Source organism: Macaca thibetana, chromosome 5 (assembly GCF_024542745.1).
Source record: "Macaca thibetana thibetana isolate TM-01 chromosome 5, ASM2454274v1, whole genome shotgun sequence".
In the NCBI taxonomy this organism is placed as follows: Eukaryota; Metazoa; Chordata; class Mammalia; order Primates; family Cercopithecidae; genus Macaca; species Macaca thibetana.
The window spans coordinates 179245928-179270790 of record NC_065582.1 but is presented as its reverse complement, the minus strand read 5'-3'; the positions used below and the strand labels follow the sequence as shown (position 1 = coordinate 179270790).

General features: G+C 53.3%; 3 protein-coding genes across 8 annotated transcripts in view; 1 reads left to right on the top strand and 2 right to left on the bottom strand.

The window, feature by feature from the left end:
• Positions 1 to 7367, top strand: part of PPP2R2C (protein phosphatase 2 regulatory subunit Bgamma) — an 873451-nt gene extending 866084 nt beyond the window's left edge. For 4 of the 5 annotated variants that reach the window (XM_050792129.1, XM_050792128.1, XM_050792131.1 and 1 more), the window contains one exon: positions 5149 to 7367. In XM_050792129.1, coding sequence (XP_050648086.1) covers positions 5149 to 5440 — 292 coding nt within the window. In that variant the 3' untranslated portion in view covers positions 5441 to 7367. Of the gene's footprint in view, positions 1 to 4362; positions 4489 to 5148 lie in introns of those variants that run through there. The other variant, XM_050792132.1, reaches the window with a different exon arrangement.
• MRFAP1 (Morf4 family associated protein 1) overlaps positions 1 to 24863 on the bottom strand; it is a 572854-nt gene that overhangs the window by 316409 nt on the left and 231582 nt on the right. The window lies entirely within an intron of this gene.
• WFS1 (wolframin ER transmembrane glycoprotein) overlaps positions 19888 to 24863 on the bottom strand; it is a 34816-nt gene continuing 29840 nt past the window's right edge. For both annotated transcript variants that reach the window (XM_050792096.1, XM_050792097.1), the window contains exon 8: positions 19888 to 22498. In XM_050792096.1, coding sequence (XP_050648053.1) covers positions 20687 to 22498 — 1812 coding nt within the window. In that variant the 3' untranslated portion in view covers positions 19888 to 20686. The remainder of the gene's footprint in view (positions 22499 to 24863) is intronic.

The following is a 24863-nucleotide window of genomic DNA, read 5'->3' as shown; positions in this document are numbered from 1 at the left end:
CAGCCTACTCACCCCTCTTCCCATCACCACTGCTGTCTCCCTCTCTTCCTGGTGACACCCCACTCAGGCCCGCTGAGGCTCAGGGGCACCTCGGAGCTCCAGCACCCTCCAGAGCTGGTCATAACCCACAGGTCCAGCTGTCTCTCAAACTCACCTCCTTGGAAAGTGGTCCCCCAGTGCCAGAAGTGAGTTCCTGTGTCTCCCTAGCCTGGGCTCAGCCCAGGGTGGGTATGGACAAGGGGGCCGTGGCAGAGGCCCCCTTACCTCTACCTGTGATTCCTTACCTCCGTGTCTCTTCTCTGGGATTCTCCCTCCATTCTGGAGGTGGGAAAATCCCTCCTCTGCCCTCCCAAATCACATCAGCTTAGTGCTCAGGGTCCTGCCGGGTGTAAGATTCTGAAATAGACAAGCCTGTTCTCCATCTGTGAGTTTCAAGCTCAGAAGCTGAGAGGTGGCCTCTCAGTGTCTCCTACAGCTGCTTCCTCAAGGACCGGATACCTCCTAGTCCAGCTGCCCAGATCCGGAAGTGGGTCTCCGGGTGACAGACAGTGTGGAGATAAAGACCACACTGGCTGCTAGATCAGAATACCACCCGTCAGGAGCCCATGTACTGTCACCTCCTCCCCACAGTCCTGTCCAGTGTGGTAGGCAAGGAGGGCGGAGTAAGAGCCAGCAGCCCTGACTCGGGCGTCACCTGGTAGGGGGGTGTCCACCCTGTGGATGGCATCAGTCACATGACAGGTCTGGGCTCTGCCGGACCTCTGAGGGTGGCCGGCACTGTGGTGGTCATGTGAGATGACTATGCTATGACCCTCTGGCTCTGGGCACAGGACTGGGACCATCAGGGTTGGTGTGTGGGATAAGAGGAGGGGTTGGACATGGCAGGGACAGGACCAGGAGGGAGCTCCCTGGAAGCAGGGCTGGATCCAAGCAGGGGGCCAAGCCATTGTGTCCAGGGAAGGCGGTTTGTGAGAGCTGCCAACATCCTGGAGCTACCCCTGACCGCGGGGGTCTCCGAGCAGAGCCCAAGGTCAGGTGAGGGGCCGACATGGTGATCACAGGGAGCCACTAAAGGATACTTAGAAAACCAGGATGGAGGCCTGGCCTGGGACTGGGCTGACACAGCTGGGTCAGCAGGACACAGGACCTTCTCTCTAAGGCCCTGCCCCCAGATAGATCCCAGACACCCCCAGCAGACAGGGCTCCTCCCATGCTCCTGAGCTGCAGGCCCTGACACATTAGGGGTTCCCTAGTGCAGTGGGCCCCAAGAGGGTCTATTCAAATTGGAGGAGAGGAACCTGCAGCTGTTGTGCGTTTTTGGGGATAGGTCCCCGCTGGTTGCAACCCACAGCCCGTCCTTCCTTCAAGCTGCCACCAGGGGGCACCCGAGGCCGGGTGACGCCTGCTCCCAGGACTGGAGAAGCCGCCAAACTCCTCCAAGCTGACAGTGGCGTCCAGGCCTGGGCTCTCCTGTCCTGCCTCCCACCCGCAACTTCCTGCGTGCACTTTACACACCAGCCACACCCTGTCCTAGTGATCTCCCACATGCCTCCCTCTCTGTCCTTGTTTACCTCCCACAATGGGTGGCGTGCCCTGGGGGGCTACTCTGACTCAACCTGTTCTGAGCCCTTCACTGGGACGGCAGGTGCGTCCAGTGGCTGTGGATGTTTCTAGAAGGCATAGAGGTGTGCCACCTCCTACTTCACTTTGAGCACTGTTCTGAGAACAACATGCCCCATGGTCAGGAGTCCAAGATAAACAGATCCTGGGTCCTGCCTTCCAGGGGCTCAGAGGCTCAGGAGAGAAGCAAGGATTCCCCCCGGTCCCCGCATCCTTACAGACCAAAGCAAACTCGAATCCTCGTGGGCTCCCAGTTGCTGCCCTCCTATTCCTGTTGACCCCCTCTGACCATTGGCCCGGCCCACAGACCGCCGCGGCTGCCGCATGGTGGCTGCCTGATGGACCTTGCAGTGGGGCTTCCCAGTGCCGGCAGAACGCGGATGGGCAGCGCGCTGTGGAGAGGCAGCAGCTCTCCTGCTGGACTCCCTCAGTTTCTGGTCCACGTTCTAACCCTCTCCACCGTGTGCTTGAGGAAGCCCCTGGGCCTCTCTAAGTCAGCTCACCTGGAAAGTGGTTCTAGGAAACTGTGACCTCCGTGGCCGTTTTGGGGATGAGACCATGTGTGATGCCTTCAGCAAGATCCCAGTTCGTATGGGCAGGGGTCCCAGTGATCCTGCGTGGACTGTCCTGTTGGCAGGCCTGCCCTTCCCCTGGTTACCCACTTGGAGGAATCCCGCAGACCCTCCCACACCCAGCTCCAACGTCCCCTCCTCCATGAAGCTCTCCTATCTGTCCTGCCTGGTGGGAGGGATTTGTGCCAGCTGAGCACGCTCAGGTGCAGGAGTCAGACACACCTACACTTGCTCCGAGAAATCCCAGGGCAAGGCTTCCCCAGGGGCTCATGCTGTATCCGTAGGGCCATTTTCTTCTCTCTGTGCTTCCCCATCTCTGCTTCTCCCTGCTTCTCCTTACACACTAGCCTCGTCCTCTCCCTCTTCGGAGATGACTCCCAAATCATTCCCCTTTCCATTATCCTCAGCCAGCAAACCCCTTCCAGGGACTGTGTAAAACTCTCATGGAAGGATCTGATTGGCTTTGTGTGGGTCACATGCCCACTTTTTGAACCCCTGGCCAGGGGCGGGGAGAGCACTGTGATTGACAGCTGACAGGGATAGGGAGTGCAGTGCCGCCATCTTAGCTCACTGCAACCTCCGCCTTCCCAGGTGAAGCAATTCTTCTGCCTCAGCCTCCCAAGCAGCTGGGATTACAAGCCCCGGCGGGGGCGGGGTGGGCAGGAGCCTTTCTTTCCCCAAAGGAAAGAGGAGGGGAGCACTAGGGCTAAAAGCAGCCGGCGTTTTGATCCCACATGCAGATGAGGCTAGGAGAGGTGAAGCAGCTCACCTGCCCTTTTCCCTGTTAAGGGAATCTTCTGGAATTTAAGAAACCTGCATGAATGTGAGGAATGGCTCTCACGGTGCTGGGGCTTGGTGCTGTAGGATGAGAGGGGGCCCCCTCCCTCTCCCCCAGAGCACGTGTCAGCTGAATTCCACACCCGAACAGAGGGAGGATCAGGAACTGTGTGGGTTGCAAATAACTTTGATTATGTCGCTTTCCTTCCACTAAATGGATCAGAAGAGCCAGCGTTGTGTGAAATCACCCAGGTTCATTTTATGAACTGTTCCCTGAAGAACAAAGGGGGCTGCCTCCCCCCTGTGCCAGCGCCGGGAGTGTGGCCTCCCCCAGTCAGCCTGTGGTGCCTGGGCAGGGCCCTTCTGTGGGACTCGTTCACCCAGCCCCACTCTCATGCTGCTTCCCTTGTCCCAGGCTCTGAGTCACATATAAAGCAGGTGTGGCTTCGGTCACATGGACGATTAGGATCGAGAAGTACCTGGTAAATAACAAGAGGCAAAGTGCCCCAAGCCCAGCACTGTGTGGGGTGTTCAGCCTGCGTCCCCTGATTCGCACTTACCAGGGGCTGCGTTCCCTTGTTGACCCTAATATTTATAGAAAACTAAGATAGGGTGTATGTCAGGGTAGGGCAGAGCTAGGACCCAGACCCAGGGGGACTGGCCAGACCCCAAGCCCCTGACCACAGTGCCTGAGCTCACGTGTGAGCTTTTGTCCTCTGTGCATAACCCGTGGAGACCCAGGGATCCCCCTGGTTCTGTCTCAGAGCAGTGTTAACCTCAGGAAGCCCAACTCGGCTTCCAAAAGGAAATAGGATTTCCTCCCTGAAGAGCCTTCAGCAGGACAACTTCTTTATCTCGTGGCTGCTTTTTGGAATGCCCTCTTCCTCCCCACTTACCTTGCACCCCACAGCTGCTCCAGGGCCCTGCAGAGGCCAAACCCCAAAACCCTTCCTCTGGGCACAGGCCCACAGAGCTGTGCTTTCTCTGCTGCCTCTTACTATGTCGATGAACTTATCCTTCCTCCCACCAGCAGGATCCCCTCCTTAGGAGCAGGGAGAGCAAGGAAATGGTGTGGAATTCTCTTCAGCAGGATGGCGAGGGCGGTGAGCCTCTGCACATCAGCACTGCTCGCCCCGTCCCTCATGGCGATGCATATTCCTTTATTCACCCGACTCCTCGGGACAGGCGGGCCCCTGGAGGGAAGCAGGGCCTGGTGGTTCTCTGTCCCAGCTGCTTCCGTGGCTACCTCCTGCTGTGGTCGCACAGTCCCTTTGGAAGGCCAGGGCTTTCTCTCCTGGACTAACAGAAATTACAGGAGGGCATTGTCTTTTCTTTTCTTTCCTTCTTTCTTTTTTTTTTTTTTCTGAGACGGAGTTTTGCTCTTATTGCCCAGGCTGGAGTACAGTGGTGCGATCTCGGCTCACTACAACCTCGCCTCCTGGATTCAAGCAACTCTCCTGCCTCAGCCTCCCGAGTAGCTGGGATTACAGGTGCCCACTACCATGCCCAGTTAATTTTTGTATTTCTAGTAGAGACGGGGTTTCATCATGTTGGCCAGGCTGGTCTCAAACTCCTCACCTCAGGTGATCCACCCGCCTCGGACTCCCAAAGTGCTGGGATTATAGGTGTGAGTCCCCGCGCCCGGCCAGCAGGGTATTTTCATGATGATTGGGGCAGAGCATAAAAATGATCTTAGCTCCTGGCCTGAGTCTACGTGTTGGTGGCAGCTGACATGTGAGGGGATATAAGAGACCCCAAGAGACAGGGGAATAGAGGCAGGTGTGGGTTCCCTTTCCAGGGAGTGATGGCTCTGTAGGCTCTGGGCTTGCTTTCTTTTTTGTCTGTTTGTTGTTTTGAGACAGAGTTTTACTCTGTCACCCAGGCTAGACTGCAGCGGTACAATCACAGCTCACTGCAGCCTCTGCCTCCCCAGGCTCAGGTGATCCTCCTGCCTCAGCCTCCCGAATAGCTGGGACTATGGTCATTTAAAATTTTTTTTTGTAGAGGTGGAGTCTCACTATGTTGTCCAGGCTGGTCCTGAACTCCTAGGCTGACGCGATCCTCCCACCGGGGCCTTCCAAAGTCCTGGGGGTATAGGCATGAGTCCCCACACCTGGGCTTATTTCTTGAGAAGAGGCTCGTGCTCCTCCTCGCCTGACGCCTCTCCTTCTCCCACCAGCGTCATCATGACCGGGGCCTACAACAACTTCTTCCGCATGTTCGATCGGAATACCAAGCGGGACGTGACCCTGGAGGCCTCAAGGGAAAGCAGCAAGCCCCGGGCTGTGCTCAAGCCGCGGCGTGTGTGCGTGGGGGGCAAGCGCCGGCGTGATGACATCAGTGTGGACAGCTTGGACTTCACCAAGAAGATCCTGCACACGGCCTGGCACCCGGCTGAGAACATCATCGCCATCGCTGCCACCAACAACCTGTACATCTTCCAGGACAAGGTGAACTCTGACATGCACTAGGTACGTGCAGATCCCGGCCCCCACCACCCAGCCTTGCGCAAGTCATCCCCGACATGATCTTCACGACCGCAACGCAAGGAGGGGAAGGAAGTCACAGCACCAACGAGGACAGCCGCAGAGGTGGCAGTGTGTGGACACAGGGAGCCTGGGCCCCCATCCCTGCCCCAGCTTCCCTAGGCCAGAATTGTGTTTGGCAGTAATTGTCTGTTTAAAAAAATAAAAAGGAAAGGAAGCGTTCACCGCCACAAATCATAAAATGGACATGACTGTGGAGTCTTACAGTTCAGGGTTCTTTCATTCACGTCCCTTCACCGTCTCGGTCTGCGGTCTTTACCACATCGATAGGACTTTTTATGCGTCCGGGTTAATTTTTCACTCCAGTGCGTCCTGCTGCAGGGGCCGGAGCTGATGGGAGCTGCTTCCCCCCCATGCCTCACCGGTCCCAGATCAGGGCTCCAGGGACAGATGATGAATCTCAAACGAGCCAGCCAGGGGGTCTTTTGGTTATAAATGGAGCAGTTGGCCCTGTCTGAGAGCTGATGATCTCACCTTTGTATTTCGGAGGGTGAATTCATGCTGAGAATTTGCAGATGCAAGCTTCTTTCCTAGGTTTTCTGAACGTCTTGAAACATCCCAGGTCCCAGATCTGGTGCAGTTTCCCGAGAGGAGCGGGGTGGGGTTTGTCTTCTGCGTGCCTGTGTCCTCATCTGATTCACCTGCCGTTTGCTGAGCCTCTCCTGTGTGCTGGGCATGGTGCTCAGCCCTAGAGGCTGTTGACTTACCCCCTGCAGCCCTCCCTGCAGCCGCTTTCCCCTCGCCCTTCAGCATTCACTGGGCACCTTCCTGGAGCGGACACTGGCTCCCATTCACGATTTTTTGGAATCTTCCTCCTGACTGCGAGGTGGGTGTTCATTCGTTTCCATCATAAGCACCAACTTCTTGAAGCGTGCCAGGCTCTGGGCTGGATGCTGGGGATAAGAGGAAGCCTTAGGATCCCCTCTGTCCACGAGAAGAAACTGAGGCTCTGAGCAGATGCACAGGTCACCCATGGCAGGCGCCCGCCAAGCAGTGGTGTCAGGAGCCCGTCCGGGTCTTCACACAAGGTTCTCTCCAGTCCATCTCGTGGGTGGCTCATGTTTAAGTGACACTCGAAATGGAAGGTTTGGAAAGGAATGCCTCTCTGTCTTGGAAAACAGGACATGGCAGACTTGGCTACGACAAGGGTCCAGGAGAACTGAAACGCAGGATGGAAGATGGAGAAGACCCCCGGAGCTCCTTGCTCTGCTTGGTGGCTTCAGGAGTACAGCCCTCCCCGGGACTCCACTTCACCCTGGGCTTGCACCCTCCTTGAGCCAATGCACTGAACTGCCTCTGAAAGGAAATTGCATGTTCTGACCATTTTAGGATACCTTTACTTTAAGGACCACACAGTCCCAGAGGACGTGTCCCTCGGGAACTCTGCCCCTCTGACAATGAGGGCGACAGAGAAGGTGGTGTTTCCATGGTAGATGCTCCTGTTCTGATGATACCACACCTGCCCACCCCTCTGAGTCGTCTTTGCTCATGGACTCACAGCAGAACCACGTAGTTTGGCATTTTGATTCAGAAAGCGAGGAGCAGAGACCCAGCCAAATCCAACCATTTTGTTTTGTTTTGTTTTTTACAAGATGTAACATAACCCAGGAAACAGACCCAGCTGAGGTTATTCTCAGTGGATTACAGTATACTTTTGTGTGTGTAAAAGCACAAAGTGCATGTGTACTCACTTCTGGCCATATAACATTTACACAGGGAAATGGATCATTGATTTTTTTTTTTTTTAATCAACGTGAATGAAGAATGTTTGTTTATATATCACTATAAAATCCAGTTGACCTGGACAGTATTATATGTACATATCTATTCTAATTAAATTTAACAATCAAAGGATTAGATTACTTTTTCCCCCTTGTAAAGAGGTTTGAGAATGTGGTTAATTGTATAGATAGCGTGTTGAAGCCAAAACCCAGCTCTGAGGGCCTTACCAATTACTTGGATATTTGCTACGATCCATCTCCCTTTGTGAGTCAAATGTTAAGAGAGGAAACTTGTATTTGCAGCTAGAGGTTACTGTCACATCATAGATTTAACATTTACCATCTTCAAATTACGAATCTTACATGTTCTTCAAAAGGAAGTCTTAATACGGTTCCTAGTTCCTTACTTCTGTTTTAAACTTTGGGTACCAAACCAAAAAGGAGAAAAAAGAAAGGAAAAGATCTTCTTTGAGAAAAAGTATGTCTTTGGATCCCTGGAAAATAATGATGTCCAAAGCAAATTGTGAAGATAAAATGTGTGTTAAGAAAAGGTGTCAGTGGGAGGGACAAAACCAGAAATGGCGGAAGGACCAGCATAATAGTCACAGACTTGCATCCCTGCTTTGCTTACATTTTCTGGTCTTCTCGAATGTACGGGCATTCACATGGTCGTTGTGAAGTTGTTGGGTTTTTTAAATTTAGCTCTTCTCTGAGGACGAAGCTCTTGGTGATGGGGGTGGTGGTGGGGGTGGTGGAGGTGGTGGTGGTGGAGGTAGGGGTGGTGGTGGTGGTGGTGGTGGTGGTGGTGGTGGTGGTGTGGGATACATGGTGATCAAGTTGTCAGCCCTGATCAGTTTGGACTCTGTAACTCATAGGTGCATTCTTTTTCTCTTTGGTGTCTCACAAATTACCCAATTGTTGAATAAAACTATAAATATGTTAATACCAGCTTTTTCCAATAAAATAACAAATGTTACATCAAAAACGAGGCCCAGGATGCTGTTTGTTTTTAATGAGTCCAACCTCATGGAGGTGGAGCCCATTGGGAGGCAGTACAGCAAGTGGGGATGCCCATGGGCTTTGCACTGGGAAGCTGGGTTCACATCAAGGGTTTGCTGCCTCTAGCTCCTAATTCAGCTCTTAACTTTCCCTAGCTCTGAATTCATCACTGAGGAAATGGAGCTACAAGGACTCCCTATTTTGTAGGTTTGTGGTGGGAGAGAAAGGGCAAGATTAACTTGGATAGTGCAAAACACAGTGCTTGGCACACAACACTCCGTAATGATAGTTGTCTTGTTTTGTCTTGCATCAGGTGTGCACGGCCCATCATGATCTCCACACACACACTCTCCATGAGAATATGATACAGATGAGGAAACTGATTCAGAGAGGTTGAAGATTTAGCTCACAATCACACAGGTAGCACATAACTCCTCATTCAGTTCTCCCCCACAGACGTGCCTGAGGGTCCCAGAGAATGGAAGCCTCGGGGGAGAGAAACGACAGGGTACCTGGATTCTTCAGGAAGCCAGAGAGGCTCTGCCCCACCTGCCACAATTGCTGAGCTAAACAGGAGCGTGTGCGGGTAAGTTTCCCTGCACCCTGCCAGGAGCCAGGCCCTGCCTCTGGCTTTCAAGAGGGAGTTTTGGGCTTCAGGTTCAGCAGGAGGAAGGCAGGTGCTGTTCTGCGGGTCTGCTTTATTGGGGCTTTATTGGCGCTCAGTTCCACAGCTGCAACCTTTAGCTACAGTGCCAAGTGGAATCTAGTTTTCAAAACTCTGATAACGAATATCTGCATAGAGATAAGAGAATATGGAAAACATAGCCATAGAAACACATGGAGACGCTAAGGAAACCATGGAAATTAGAAGCATGATTGCAAAAATAAAGATCTCTGCAAAGATTGGAAGATATGGTTGAGGAAATTTCTCAGGAAGTAGAACAAAAAAAATCAAAGAGAATCCCAAAGAAAACAGATGAGAAAAAGGGATAACCTTGGCCAGGCACGGTGGCTCACACCTGTAATCCCAGCACTTTGGGAGGCCAAGGCAGGTGGATCACTTGAGGTCAGGAGATGGAGACCAGCCTGGCCAACATAGAGAAACCCGTCTCTACTAAAAATACAAAAATTAGCCGGGCATGGTGGGGCATGCCTGTAATCCCAGCTACTTGGGAGGCTGAGGCAGGAGAATCGCTTGAACCCGGAAGGTGGAGCTTGTAGTGGGCCAAGATTGCGCCACTGCATTCCAGCCTGGGCGACAGAGTGAGACTCCGTCTCAAAATAAATAAATAAATAAATAAATAAATAAATAAATAAATAAACAACAAAGCTAACCTCCTCTAAGAGGCCTCAGCACACAGATGTGAGGAGTTCAACAAAGAAAATGGAGGCAAGAAAATAATCAAAAGTTTTCTGACCTGAAGAATCAAACTTTGCAGATGAAAAGAAACCACTGTGTCTGGCACGACAGCAGAAAATCCACCCACTTCCAGGGCCATCCCTTTGAGGAATCAGAACTCAGGGAGACTGAGAACACTGTAAACCATGGCTTAGGAGAATCAGAATACGTCTTCAGGCATCCCAGCAGCAATAAGGGAAGGGAGTGCTGCTTTCAAAGTCTAAGAAGAAATTTTCGAACCTCAAATGCTGGCTATGCCCCTTCAAACTACTGATTACACTCGAGAGGGAAACAAAGACGTTTTACCCACGCGAGGTTTTGTACCAATTAGCTTTTGATGTGTAATGAAACACCCCAGAATTTAGGGTCTTTAAAAAAAAAAGAGTAAACATTGACTATTTCTTACAATTCCGTGTGTGGGCTGGGAGGCAGAGTTGAGGGTGAACATTTAAGAACGGCCTACTCACAGGTTTTCTGGTTGTCTCAGGGTAACACAGATGCCATCAGCAGGCGTCTCTGTCACCCAGGGGGCTCTCCCAGGCCAGCCCTGTGATCGCCCCAGTGTTACCAGAAAGCGGTCTCAATCCAGACCCAAGAGCGGGTTTTTGGATCTTGCACAAGAAAGAATTCAGGGCGAGTCCACAGAGTAAAGTGAAAGCAAGTTTATTAAGAGAGTAAAGGCAAGAAGGAATTGCTAGAAGGAATTGCTATCCACAGGCAGAGTAGGGTGTTCCCAAGAGCAAGAGGAGGAACGCATGTGCCTTAGGTACAGTGCTTGTTTATATACAAGACAACAAACCACAAAATCCTGGGGGAGGTGTGCTCTGCTGCTAGGGCTGGTGACTAGGGATTGTTCATCTTTGTGCAACTACTGTCTTCTGCAAGAATCTTTACAGCAAACCTTTTTTTTTTTTTTTGAGATAGAGTCTTGCTCTGTCACCCAGGCTGGAGTGCAGTGGTGCAATCTCCACTCACTGCAACCTCTGCCTCCCAGGTTCAAGCAATTCTTCTGCCTCAGCCTCCCAAGTAGCTGGGATTACAGGTGCCAGCCACCATGCCTTGCTAATTTTTTGTGTTTTTAATGGAGATGCATTTCACCAGGTTGGCTAGGCTGGTCTTGAACCCCTGACCTCCGGTGATCTGCCTACCTCAGCCTCCCAAAGTGCTGGGATTACAGGTGTGAGCCACTGCGCTCAGCCACCAAACTTATTTTTAAACTAAGAATGCTTTTGTTCTTAAGGTATTGGGACATCAGGACATTTCCTGGGTTTGTTAAATCCGGGGTCTGTTCGGTAAACATTGTTCACTTATTCCCTATCTGTAAATCTCCTGTTGACTAAGAATGCCTAACCTCCTGGGAATGCAGCCCAGCAGGTCTCAGTCTCATTTTACCCAGCCCCCATTCAAGATGGAGTCACTGTGGTTCCAATGTCTGTGACACTGGAGCTCCCAAGGTCAGTAAGATAAGCCCCAAGGCACACCTGCTTCTCAAGTCTCTGCTTGTGTCACATTTACTGTCGTCCCGTGGGCCAAAACAAGTGACAGGACCAAGCCCAGGTCACCATGAGAGGAGACGACCCAAAGGTATGGACCTATGGTGGGGAATTTTTCAAACTGGCTCCCATTCACGTAAAGACAATTTCTCAGGAAGCCGCTGGAGGGTGTGCATCACTAACATGAAACCAGGAAAGAAGGAAACCCATGAGGCAGGGACCCCTGGTTGTCCCTGACATCTGACCTTCCCTTTGCACATCACAGTGGAGTTGTTGTCTGGACACAGGATCGTCCGCCAGAGCCAGGTGGGGCCCACAGAGAGGACATGGAAGTGATCTGCTCCAGGCACTGCTGTAAGAGGGGAGAAGCCTGTCTTCCACCTGCCCTCCCATCCTAAATGCTGGCCAGACTGTAGACGCGGGGCTGGAAGTGTAACCGCCCAGGGGGTTCACCTCGCCCCCTGCCTGGACAGCACCGATTTATCAAGACAGGGGAATCGCAATGGAGAAAGTAATTTATGCAGAGCCAGTTGTGTGGGAGACTGGAGTTTTTTTATTATTCAAAATCAGTCTCCCCAAGCATTCGGGGATCAGAGTGTTAATTTTAATTTGATTAATTAATTAATTTGGAGACAGAGTCTCGCTCTGTCACCCAGGCTGGAGTGCAGTGGCACGATCTTGGCTCACTGCAACATCCACCTCCTGGGTTCAGGTGATTCTCCTTCCTCAGCCTCCCGAGTAGCTGGGACTACAGGCACCCGCAACCATGACCGGCTAATTTTTGTATTTTTAGTAGAGACAGGGTTTCACTGCCTTGGCCAGGCTGGTCTCGAACTCCTGACCTCAAGTGATCTGCTCATCTCGGCCTCCCAAAGTGCTGGGATTACAGGCATGAGCTACTGCGCCCGGCCAGGATCACAGTTTTTAAAGACAATTTGGCGGGTAGGGGCTTGGGAAGTGGGGAGTGCTGATTGGTCAGGTTGGAGATGGAATCACAGGAGTTTGAAGTGAGGTTTTCTTAATGTCTTCTCTTCCTAGGTACAATGGTAGAACTGGTTCAGCCTGGTTACTGGTCTGGGTGGTGTTGGCTGATCCATTGAGTGCAGGGTCTGCAAAATATCTCGAGCACTGGTCTTAGGTTTTCCAATGGTGATGTTATCCCCAGGAGCAATATGGGGAGGTTCAGACTCTTGGAGCCAGAGGTTGCATGACCGCTAAACTGTTCATTTCTAATCTCGTAGCTAGTTTGTTAGTCCTGCAAAGGCAGACTGGACCCCAGGCAAGAAGGGGGGTCTTTTTGGGAAAGGGCTGTTAGCAATTTATTTCAGTCAAACCATGAACCGAAGTCCTTCCCAAAGTTAGTTTGGCCTATGTCCAGGAATGAACAAGGACAGCTTAAAGGTTAGAAGGAAGATGGAGTCGGTTAAGTCTGACTTTTTTCACTGTCGTAATTTCCTCAGTTATAATTTTGCAAAGGCAGTTTCAGGAGCTGGAGCAGCTAGTTTAGATCTCAGGATAGAAAATGTGGGTCAAAAGAGAGAGAGCGACAAGAGAGAAGAGACCTGCCTGGAGCCAGCACGCTAGCCTGGGCCACTTACTCAGATGCTGACCTGAGAAAGAAACACAATTCTGTTTTGCATAAACTGTTGTACTGGGGGGTCTCCGTTATAGCAGCCTAGCCTGTTTCCTAGCTAATCCATCTGGGATCCCAGAAACAGGGATGCCACAGAGGAGAGGCGCAAAGGGAACACCCGGGTGACAGTGAGGGAGTCCCCAGGGTGACAGCTGGGTGGTGGGCCTGGAGAGTGAACAGTCCAGATTGACACAGGAAGATGGAAAGTTCCAAACAACAAATCTACGGGGGCTGGGGAAGCAGAAATTGAGAGTTTATCTGATAGTTTTAACACATTGAGAAGAATTTTCTATTTTTCACAAATGAATTAGTGATCAATGTGGAAAAAAATAGGCAAACAAAAAACTAGATAATTATTAGGCACGGCGTAAACAAAAAGTAATCATAAGCCAGGCACAGTGGCTCACGCCTGTAATCCCAGCACTTTGGGAGGCTGAGGCAGGCAGATCACCTGAGGTTAAGAGTTTGTGACCAGATTGGCCACCATGGCAAAATCCCGTCTCTACTAAAACTTAGCCGGCTATGGTGGCAGGTGCCTGTAATCCCAGCTACTCAGGAGGCCAAGGTAGGAGAATTGCTTGAACCTGGGGGGTGGAGGTTGCAGTGAGCCAAGATCACGCCACTGCACTCCAGCCTGGGTGACAGAGTGAGACTCAGTCTCAAGAAAGAAAGAAAGAAAGAGAGAAAGAAAGAAAGAAAGAGGGAAAGAAGGAAGGAAGAAAGGAGGGAGGGAGGAAGGAAGGAAGGAAGGAAGGAAGGAAGGAAGGAAGGAAGGAAGGAAGGAAGGAAGGAAGGAAGGAAGGAAGGAAGGAAGGAAGGAAGGAGAGAGATCATAGTGCCTTCCGTGGCCCAGCTGTGAATCCTATTTACACAGCACAGAAATGGTGGACACTGATTTAACAGGACCCAGTGAGATGGTCATATTGGGAAGGTGGCTTGTCCACTAAAGTCTGGTTGAAGGAGGTGGGGGGCCATATGAGAGATGATTTTTCTTTCATAGTGTCCATGCATATTAAGTCAAACTGGAAAATCAGAAATAGTGTATGAACATGTTATTCCAAAACATGGAGGTAACTAGCAGAAGAAGCAGCTGAAAGGGGTGGAGGCCGTTCCTCTAAGGCATGGCAACGGGGGGTGAGAGCAAAGGGATAGAGGCTTTAAAACCCATGAGCATTTAATTTAACTTAAAGAGAAAGGAAGCGAAGATGTTGCGGAAAGAGGTCCCAGTGCAGACCCAAGAGAGGGTTCTTGGATCTCGTGGAAGAAAGAATTCAGGGCGAGTCTGTAAAGTGAAAGCAAGTTTATTAGGAAAGTAAAGGAATAAAAGAATGGCTACTGCATGGACAGAGCAGCCCCGAGGGCTGCTGGTTGCCTATTTTTATGGTTATTTCTGATGCTATGCTAAACGAGGGGCGCATTATTCATGCCTCCCCTGTCTAGAACATGGAGGGTAACTTCCTGACATTGCCCCTGCCTTTGTAAACTGTCATGGCACTGGTGGGCGTGTGGCAGCAAAGGCGACCAGAGGCCACTCTCGTGGCCATCTTGGTTTTGGTGGGTTTTGGCCGGCTTCTTGACTGCAAACTGTTTTATGGGCGAGGTCTTTATAACCTGTATCCTGTGCCAGTCTGCTGTCTGATCCTGTGACTTCGAATGCCTTAATCGTCTGGGAATGCAGCCCCGTAGGTTTCAGCCTCATTTTACCCTATTCAAGATGGAGTTGCTCTGGTTCACACGCCTCTGACAGTCTGCCCTATGTGTCCTGATGGGTGGGGTGGAGAGTGTGAGAAGGGTTCAGGGACTGGCAGAACCTGAGCTGGGCTGGCAGGAGAGGGAGCAAAGCAAAGGCTTCCTGGGTGGAACATGCTCTGCTCTGTCTCCATTCTGGAGCAGGATTTGCTGATGACAGTCCCTGCACTTCCTCAGGCCCCCGCTTACCTAGCTGCCCACTGGAAGGGAGCATGTCTTGGCTGCGCCCAGCACAGGATCCTTGAGAACTGGAGAATGAATGGATGATGGACTAAATCCATAAATTCATGAATGATTGAATAAATGATTGAAGGAATGAATGGCTCCATGAATGAATGATTGTGTAAATGATGGTGTGATGGATACTTTATTTCTCAACAAATCGTAGCCACCCTGAAAAGCAGATCTTTATAATCCTGATCTCACAGAGGAGCCAACTGAGGTCAGAAAAGTTAGGAGGCATGCCCAAGGCCCATCCTACAGGTAGTGACAAGAGTGACCACTGATTGAGACCTACTGCGTGCCGGGCCTTGTGTTGCACACTTTGCACTCTATTTCATTCTACATAAACCTGTGAGGCATGTCCTATGATTGCTTCTGTTCTAGAGGTAAGGAACTTGAGTTTCAGAAAGGTTAGGGAACCTGCCCAGGGCCACACAGTAAAGGCAGAGGCCAGGCTGGAACCCAGGTCTCTGAAACCTATGTGGCCATAGGTTCCGGAGCTGGGGTCTGGTCCCATTCTGTCTTGACCCCAGCGCGCCTCTGTTCTTCCCGCACTGATATCGCGAGGCAAAGGGTGGTGAACTCCATGCAGCCTGCAGAATCTAGGGGAAGTCGTAAGGTTTCTGTTGGTACCTGTATTAGGGTTCTCCGGAGGGACAGAACAAATAGGATCTATGTGTCTGTGAAAGGGGGTTTATCAGGGAGAACTAGCTCACATGATCACAAAGGAAAGTGTCATGACAGGCGGTCTGCAAGCTGGGAAAGAAGGAAGCCAGTAGTGGCTCAGCATGAGTCCAAAAGCCTCAAAAGTAGGGAAGCCGACAGTGCAGCCTTCGGTCTTTGGCTGAAAGCCCCAGAGCCCCCGACAAACCACTGGTGTAAGTCTCAGAGTTCAAAGGCCGAAGAACGTGGAGTCTGATGTCTCCAAGGGCAGGAGGAGCAGAAGGAAGCATCCAGCATGGGAGGAAGATGAAGCTGGAAGACTCAGCAAGCCAGCTTCCCCCACCTTCCTCCTGCTCAGTTGGAGCCGCGCTGGCAGCCGGTTGGATGGTGTCCACCCACATGGAGGGTAGGTCTTCCTCTCCCAGTCCACTGACTCAAATGTCAGTCTCCTCTGGCAACACCCCCATGGACACACCCAGAAACAACGCTTCACTAGCTATCTGGGCATCCCTCAATCCAATCCAGTTGACACCTCACGGTAACCATCACAGTACCCATCGGGATTCATTGTTCATATGCTACAAAAAGTTCCTGCGTAATAACTTCCGCCACTTTTTGCTGAAAGAAATCCAAACAGCCTCGAAGAGGGGACAGCCTCCTTGACTTAACTAAACACAAAGCCCTCCCAGGTTTGGAAATACCTGGAGACACTGGTCGGTGTTCTGCAGGGAGCAGTCGGCTGCCCCACCCAGCTCTGGGCCCCAGCTCCCTCCTGTCATGGGGCTGACGTCCTCGGGGCTCTTCCAGCTCCAGCAGAAACGGGGAGTGGGGTACCGTGGTGGCTTGCCGGGCCAGGCTCTCGGCTCTCAGCCCGTTGTACACTTAGTCTCAGCTGGGGCTTCCCACAACGCAGCACCCGAGTTCTTTCCATCTTTGGGGGTGGGATTCAGCACAGGACCCCACTGTCCTAAAGAGACAGGTTATTCTGTGACTAACATAGGAAGAAAATGGCCTTTCTGGCCAACAGCAGAAAAAAGCACATCATGTAGTCAGAGGAAAGCTAGAAACAGTGAGGTTAGCTGATTGATCACTTCTGGAAAGAAAGAAAAGGGAACCGAAGTCTTTTCTGTTTTCTTGTTTGTTTGTTTGTTTTATTTTCCCCAGGCTACTTTCCAAAGTCACCGCAGAAGTTCAACCCTTTAGGAGCAACTTTAACAATGGTTTGCCAGCCTCCAAGGTGCGGTTTCCTAACAACTGGGAAGCTTTTAGAGCTCCAGGTAATTGATCAAGTTATGAGTGAGTCAAGAAACAGCAAAGTCCTTTTTAGAAAAACAACAAAGCCCCTTTATCTTTACCTGGGTGCTCTTAGAATTATGCGTGGGGCCCACACAGTCAGATGACATCATGAGCCTCAGAGAGAGACAGACTAGCTGCAAAAGGCAGCAACATTCAGGGACAACAGGCAAGGAGCAGGAACCCAAGGGTTTTCCAGGAGACACCTCAGAGAGGGACTCAGGAGCCATGCAGAGGGGCAGGGGCGTGGGAATCTGGGACTCTAGAGCCCTGTCAGTGGCCCAGTCTGACGCCTCACTCCAGCTGTGTCTCACTGGAGGCTGCAGGCGAGAACCATCTCCTCACCTTTTCCAGCGTGAGAGACACCCACATTCCTTGACTCATGGTCCCTTCCTCTATCTTGAAGCCTTCCAATCTCTCACCCTGACCTTCTAGCCTCCCTCTTACAAGGACACTTGAGATTACATTGGGCCCTCCTGGATAGGAAAGTCCAGAATCATCTCCCCGGTATCAAGATCTTTAACTGAATCCCATCCGCAATGTCCCTCTTGCCATACGAGGGAACACACGAACAGGATTTGGGGATTAGCCACCCGGACATCTTTGGGGGCTGCAATTCTAGTGCCCACAGTCTTCAGGATGGAACTGTCTATTTTGCAACAGCTGCCAGGATGAGAAAATGCATGGTATGTGTCCAGCATATAGTGGTTGCTCCATTAATGTTGGTGAAACTGGGCAGAGCATCACGGCGCTCACGGTAGATGACTGTAGCACTTTTCTCTACCTGCCCTTGTGCTATATTCACTGATTGGTGTGTGGTCCATCTCCCCACAAACATCCCTCCCAGCGGGGCAGGGGCTCTTCTCTGTGCATTGCTGCATCCCCTGTGCCAGGAAGAGTGAAGCACACAGCAGGGGCTCAATAGTTTGGGTGAATGAGCGTTCATTTTATTTGTCACGAAGAGGAAGCACCATTTATCGGATAGGGGCCTGGCCGTCAAAGCATACTTTCCCCGGGCTGCTGGATGAGATGCACTGGGCCACGTGGCTGTTTAATAGCCCCGACACCCCATCCTGCTGACTGGGAGCTGGGGTGGTTACAGGACTCTGTCCTCAGGTGGCAGACTCAAGAGAGACAGGTCCTGCTTTGTGGGAATCCGCAGAAATGTGGGGTTTTGTCACCTCACTTGGGAGTGCGCTCGCATGATGTAGGATTCAAAAAAAAAAAGGAAAAGAGCATTTGAATAATCGAACTTTGAATGCCTGGTCTTTAAGAGCATGTCCAAAGGAGGCAGAGTGGTCTTTCTGATGGCTTCGCCGCCCGAGAAGGGACAGTGAAGGCCCCTGAAAGAACGCCCCGGGAGCTGGGCTTCCAGAGGGCTTGGAAACTCTGGTGCCAAACCCTCTCCTGGCACTTGGGATGGCACCACCCAGTTGGGTCTTTCTTGACTCATTCTCTCAAATGCTACTACCTCATGGAAGCCAAGTGAGACTCTGCCCCCGGTCCCTCCCTGGTTGTCCCACAGCTCCGTGGGGTGAAGGCCCAGCCCAGAGCAGGTGGCCGGGACGGGGTGTTAAATAACTGCTGTTTCTGCAGACGGCAGGTTCTTTCCTGGGTGGTGGGTGCGGGGGGGGAAGAGCCTTTCCGTAAACCCCAGGACAAATGTGGAGACTGCAGTGAGCCCAGATAGCACCACTACACTCCAGCCTGGGTGACAAAGGGACCCTATTTCAAACAAACAAACAAAAATGGTGTTGCTAAGTTTTGAAAACCACTGACCTAGCCCAGAACTTTCCATTTTACAGATCGGGACACTGAGGCCTGGGGACAGGTGCTAAATGGTGCCTGGTGGCATAGGGCTTTGTGGCAGAATGAGTGAAACTCCGGACCATGCCCAATCTGGACTCTGCCCAAGAGACAGCACCACTCCTCCTCCAAGCTGTGCCTCTGCTGGTTGGTTAGAAACTAATCAGGGGTGCTGAGTGGCAGTGTGGTGGCCCAGGGGAAGGGGACGGGGGGGATCTGTCCTTCCTGCTGTGCTATGTGCCATGTGCTACTGTGCTACGGCCTCCACTCTGAACCTCGGTGTCCTCTTCTGTAGATGGGGGATGTTAGAGCATCTTCCTCATCCAGGTGTTGTGAGGAGATGCTGTGTTGTCATCTTTGTCCACTCGGAACGCATCATGCGGCTTCCCTCCTCTGCACAGTCAGTGGGGATCCTGGGGGCAGAGTCACAGGGCGAGGGTCCTCCATGGCCTCACAAATCCGCAGGATGGGGAGAGGAAGTGGGACTGAACTCCAACCTCATCTCACTGCCTAGGAAAGAAACCCAGGGGCGAGCCCGTGGCTCGGAGGGATGACACCTCCTGCCTCTCGTGTGGTTTCACGCAGCACCCCCAGGCAGGACAAGCCAGGATGGGAGGACAGTGCGGGGGTGTAGCTGCCACCACCCAGTGCCGTCCGAGGAAAATGGAGCAACGACATCCTGCACGGCAACACCAGGTGGCCAAGCCAGAGCGTGTGACCACTCGACATTCCCCATCCACAGCAAAGAGGCGAGGCCTGCTGCCCAGCAGAGAGCAGCCCAGCCTACGGGGGACAGGAGCAGGTATAGGCCACATCCTCAACCTCAGGGAAGACACCAAAGACCCAAGGGGCTAGGACAGACAGGCCGCCCAAGAGGGGTGAGGCTTGCTGAGGGACCTCCAGCTGCTCGGGCACCCCCGAATGACTACGTTCTGCTTATAATTCCATGGGGTCATCACTGCAGATGAGGGAACACAGGAGGCGGTTTCACAACATACTCCGGCATGGGCGGCAGCCCCCGCACCGTGAATCACCCTATAGGCTCCGCTTCATGAGTAACTGGAATTCGAGGATAATTCGGAAAGTGACTATGCACTTTCCGCTCAGTAAGATCTGAGAGGATGGCTGGGCTGACACTCCATGGTCACCTTCAGCACAGGTGTCTCTGCACAGGCAGCCCACGCCCAGGCCACCCCACAGTTACAGCAGATGCCCCAGCTGGAGGTGAAGCCAGGGTCTGGCTTTGACAGGAAGCTGTCAACTGTGAAACGTCAACCTTGCTCTTCTGTAACTCAGACCGCGCTTGCATTTCATTCAACAGGAGTGCGGGCTCTGCTGATTCTCACGCATGTACAAGAAATACTTCTTTTCAGTAAAGGAAGGAAGGAAAGCACTGCACGTTCCACCAGAGGTTTTTATTTCAGCCACTCAGGACCCCGGCTTTCTGCTCTACAGCACTGAACATGGTCAGGCTCTTCCGAGCACTGACAGGACCCCTCCCCCCGCCCCCCACCACAGGGTTCTGTTTCCCAAGTCCCGATGGATTCAGGCAAGACCCTCACAAACTCACCCACTACCTGCTGGACAGGAGGGTCATGAGGCAGCCTGTGGTGCTGTGCTCAGTGTGACACACTGCCAGTGCGCCGCCTCTCCCAGCCTCTGCTGGGGCTGGGCCTTGAGCACATGATAGGCGCCAGCTGCTGTGCACATCCCCCAGGAAAGGGGAACGGCTGCTAAGGGTTAGCAGTGACCAAAGAAATAAGAAACGCTATTGTGGAGTTTACATAGGTGCTTATTTGGTTCTTTAAACAACAAATCCAACACAAAAGTAAATAAGAGGCAACAGGGCGCTTGAAGGTGGGTGAGGAGAGGGAATCTCATCTGTAAAGTGCTTTTCGAGACACAGGAACCTCCTAGTCTAGCCTGGCACACCCACGTCACTCAGAAAGGTCGGGCTCGGGGTGGAGATGGCATGCAATTCCCAACACACTGGGCATTCACAGTGGACAGAGCTACACAGCGGCCACCCCTTTGTCGGGGTCCACGCAGTCTACACATGGACGCGAGGTCTCTGCAGTCAAGGTCTGCACACGTGGGCACACATGGCACTGGTGCACGCCTGTCGGGCTGGGGCCACACTGGGGAAGGGCCTCACGGCAGCATGCACTGGAAGCTCCTCGTGGCGGACCATCCTCAGGCCGCCGACAGGAACGGGAAGAAGAAGAAGTCGAAGGCGAACTTCACGGCGCCATGCACGGTGCTGCGCCAGTCGTGCTCGATCTTCACGTGCCGCCTGGCGGGCGAGAGCTGGGCCATGCAGTTGAGGCAGCTGATGGCCTTGAGCTCGAAGACAGGCCACTTGCTGCCCAGGCGGCCCTCCAGGATGGTGCTGAACTCGATGATGCTGCCCTGGCGCAGGCTGAGCAGCACGCTCTTGAACTCGCTGCTGGCCCGCAGCACGATGTCCTTGGTGACGTCGTCCTCCTCGCGGCCGCGCGAGCTGTCGGCGCCGCTGCTGAATGGCATGCCCACGGTGATCTCGAACTTGTAGCGGTCGAACTTCTTGATGTGGCAGGGGTGCTTGGCCAGCAGCTTAAGGCGACAGAGCTCCTCCTCGGCCGTGGAGGTGTTGCCAGGGCTGCAGGCAGGGTAGGCCTCGCCGTAGAGGCAGCGCATCCAGTCGCCGATGAAGAACGGGAGCATGTTGATGGCCGACTCGGCGCTGTTGTCGATGTCGGTCACGCGGACGTACTTGAAGCGGCCGGTCCACGTGACCCTGTGGCCCTCCAGGTGGCTGCAGAGGATCTGGGTGCGTGCCATGTTGGTCTCCTTCCAGGCGCGTGGCCCACACAGTGCCCCGTACTGCTGCCAGGTCAGTGTGGAGTTGTAGACCTTCATGCCCTCTGAGCGGTACACATAGAACCAGCAGAACAGCACGATGGCCGTGAGCCACACCAGGATGAGCTTGACCATGGAGCTCCGCGTCAAGGACTTCACCATCCCCACCACGGAGAAGCTGGCCTTGGTCCACCAGCGCAGCAGCAGGGGCACGCTGCAGACCGCCATGGTGACTGCGATCTTGGTGAGCTCCAGAGACATGAACCACCGGGCGAACTGCAGCACGCCCACCAGGGCCAGGCCGGCCACCAGGATGGGGAGGGCAAAGAGGAAGAGGAAGTAGCCGATGGAGGCACGGAGCAGCCCCAGGCCGGTGGACTCCAGCAGGATGACCACCGAGAGCTCGCACCACATGAAGCACACCAGGTAGGGCACCAGGTAGCAGTAGGTGCCCTTGAAATTCCTCAGCTGCGCCATGCGGAAGAAGAGGTAGAGCAGGTAGACGTAGAGCAGGCAGGGGACGCTGACGTTGAGGACGACCAGGTGGCCGACAGGCACAGTGATGAAGGTCTGGCCAAGGACCTTCAGGTAGGGCCAATTCAGGGGCATGGAGGGCAGCAGCGACAGCAGGCCGGCGGTGACCTCGGTGGCCAGGGCCCTGCGCGTGTAGGGCTCTGCGTGGGTGCTCAGGCTCAGGTAGCTGGTCACAGTAAAGAAGCCGGCGATGACAGCCAGCTCCGAGCAGGGGATGCAGTCCTTGCTGGCGATGGGAAAGGAGAAGATGACGAAGACAACAGAGAGCAGGAAGTGGGCGTAGGGCTCCAGGTGGTTCCAGCCGAAGTTGACCTCGGCCTGCTCCACGTCCAGGTTGGGCTCGAAGCGCAGCAGCAGGTCAGTGAGGGTGCGGAAGTTCTCCCAGGCCTTGCTGTCCTGGAACACCTTGAGGGTGCAGATCACCATGGAGATGAAGGACAGGTAGAAGATGACCAGCGGGATGAAGAAGGCGAAGAAGTCGATGGTGAGGTTGCTGATAATGAAGAAGAAGATGAGGGCGTTGATGTGGTGCGTGGGGATGATGGTGGACAGCCAGTGCATGCCCGCCCTGGAGGCCATGTCGATCAGGTACTCCTTGATCTCCATGATGGCGTGCAGGGGATACTTGACCACCTAGGGGAAAGACGGTATGTGGGAACCAGGATAGGACAGGACCCCCACCGCTCCCATCTCATGCCTCCCTCTGACCACCCTGCCTCTGGGCAAAAGGAACATGCACTCCTGCGTTTTCCCGTTGCCGGCCCCATCCTAGTGGTCCTCCCTCCATCCTTTTCCAGGTGGCCCTCCCCACGCTTGCGGTCCCTGTGGGCCCTCCCTCTTCTGGGCCTGGAGCCCTTCTCTGTCCCGTGCCTGGCTCCCCACCTTCTGCCACCGTGACTAGACGCATGTGCTTCTCTCCCTGCAAGACCTCCAGCAGCCACGGGCTCCCCACTTCCCTCCCCTCAGGGTCACCCACATGAAGAGATGATGGAGCCCTAAGATGCCTGTCTGGGAGCTGGTTTTGTGACCCAGCTCTGCACTGCAGCAAGGATGTCACCTCCCTGAGCCTCCATGAAGGGAAACGGCAATCCTCATGAGGCTGGGCTCTAGGAGGGGAAGCCGCAGGCAGTCCTGGGAGGGGCGGCAGAGCAAGCGTCAGGAAAAGGGAGTTCAATGCAGACACAGGCAGAGGGACCAGCACCACTCTCCCAGCAAAGACACCATTCAACGGCACGGGGCGGCCGGATGAGCTGCCCTCCCTGTGGCAGAAGACACTGAGAAGCAGCTGCCAGGCCACCTGCCGCCCCTACACACACGCATACATTCACACACACACACACAACCCACCCCTACACACACGCATACATTCACACACACACACACAACCCACCCCTACACACACGCATACATTCACACACACACACACAACCCACCCCTACACACGCATTCACACACACACGCAACCCACCCCTACACACACGCATTCACACACACACAACCCACCCCTACACACACGCATTCACACACACACACACAACCCACCCGTACACACACGCATACATTCACACACACACATGCAACCCACACCTACACACGCATTCACACACACACACACAACCCACCCCTACACACACGCACACATTCACACACACGCAACTCACCCCTACACACACGCATACATTCACACACAAACCCACCCCTACACACACGCACACATTCACACACACACAACCCACCCCTACACACACGCATACATTCACACACACACACGCAACTCACCCCTACACATACATTCACACACACACACGCAACCCACCCCTACACACACACATACATTCACACACAAACCCACCCCTACACACACACATGCATTCACACACAACCCACCCCTACACACACACATTCACACACACACACAACCCACCCCTACACACACACATACATTCACACACAAACCCACCCCTACACACGCACATTCACACACACACACAACCCACCCCTACACACACACATTCACACACACATGCAACCCACCCCTACACATGCACATTCACACACACACAACCCACCCCTACACACACATGCACACACAAACCCACCCCTACACGCACATTCACACACACACACAACTCACCCCTACACACGCACATTCACACACACACAACCCACCCCTACACATGCATTCACACACACATACAACCCACCCCTACACAAACGTGCATACACACACAACCCACCCCTACACACGCATGCACACATACAAAACCCACCCCTACACATGCACATTCACACACACATGCAACCCACCCCTACACACACACATACATTCACACAACCCACCCCTACACAATTCACACACACACAACCCACCCCTACAAATGCACATTCACACACGCACATTCACACACACAACCACCCCTACATATGCACACATTCACACAACCCACCCCTATACACATGCACACATTCACACACACTCATGCGACCCACCCCTACACACAACATGCATTCACACAGGTGCACACCCACCCCTACACTGTGCACACACATGTACACACCCAGTCCTACACGTGCATCCTCACACATGCACACCCACCCCTACACACGTGCACATATGCACACCTACCCTACACGTGTGCACCTATACATACACACCAGCGCACGCCCCCCATGGTGCTTATAATAGGCACACAATCCCATACAGCCACGGCCAAAGGCTGCCCTCCCCCCACCTGTGGGTCCTGCTTCCCTGCTCTGCACACAGCGCTGAGGTCAGAAGCAGCTCTTGGCCTTCACCACAGCCAAAAGGAGCAGAGGGCTGAGGAAGGCATGCTGGGAGCAGCATCAGGATGGGGTGAAGCAGTGCTGCCACCCAGGGCCGGCCCCCATGCCTGCCTGGTCTGTGCAGAACTCAGAGGCCCTGAGCCCTGCCAGAACACGGGGCAGCCAGGCAGAGGGACTGGAGGGGATGTGGGAGAAAGTGGCCATGGTGCCAGTG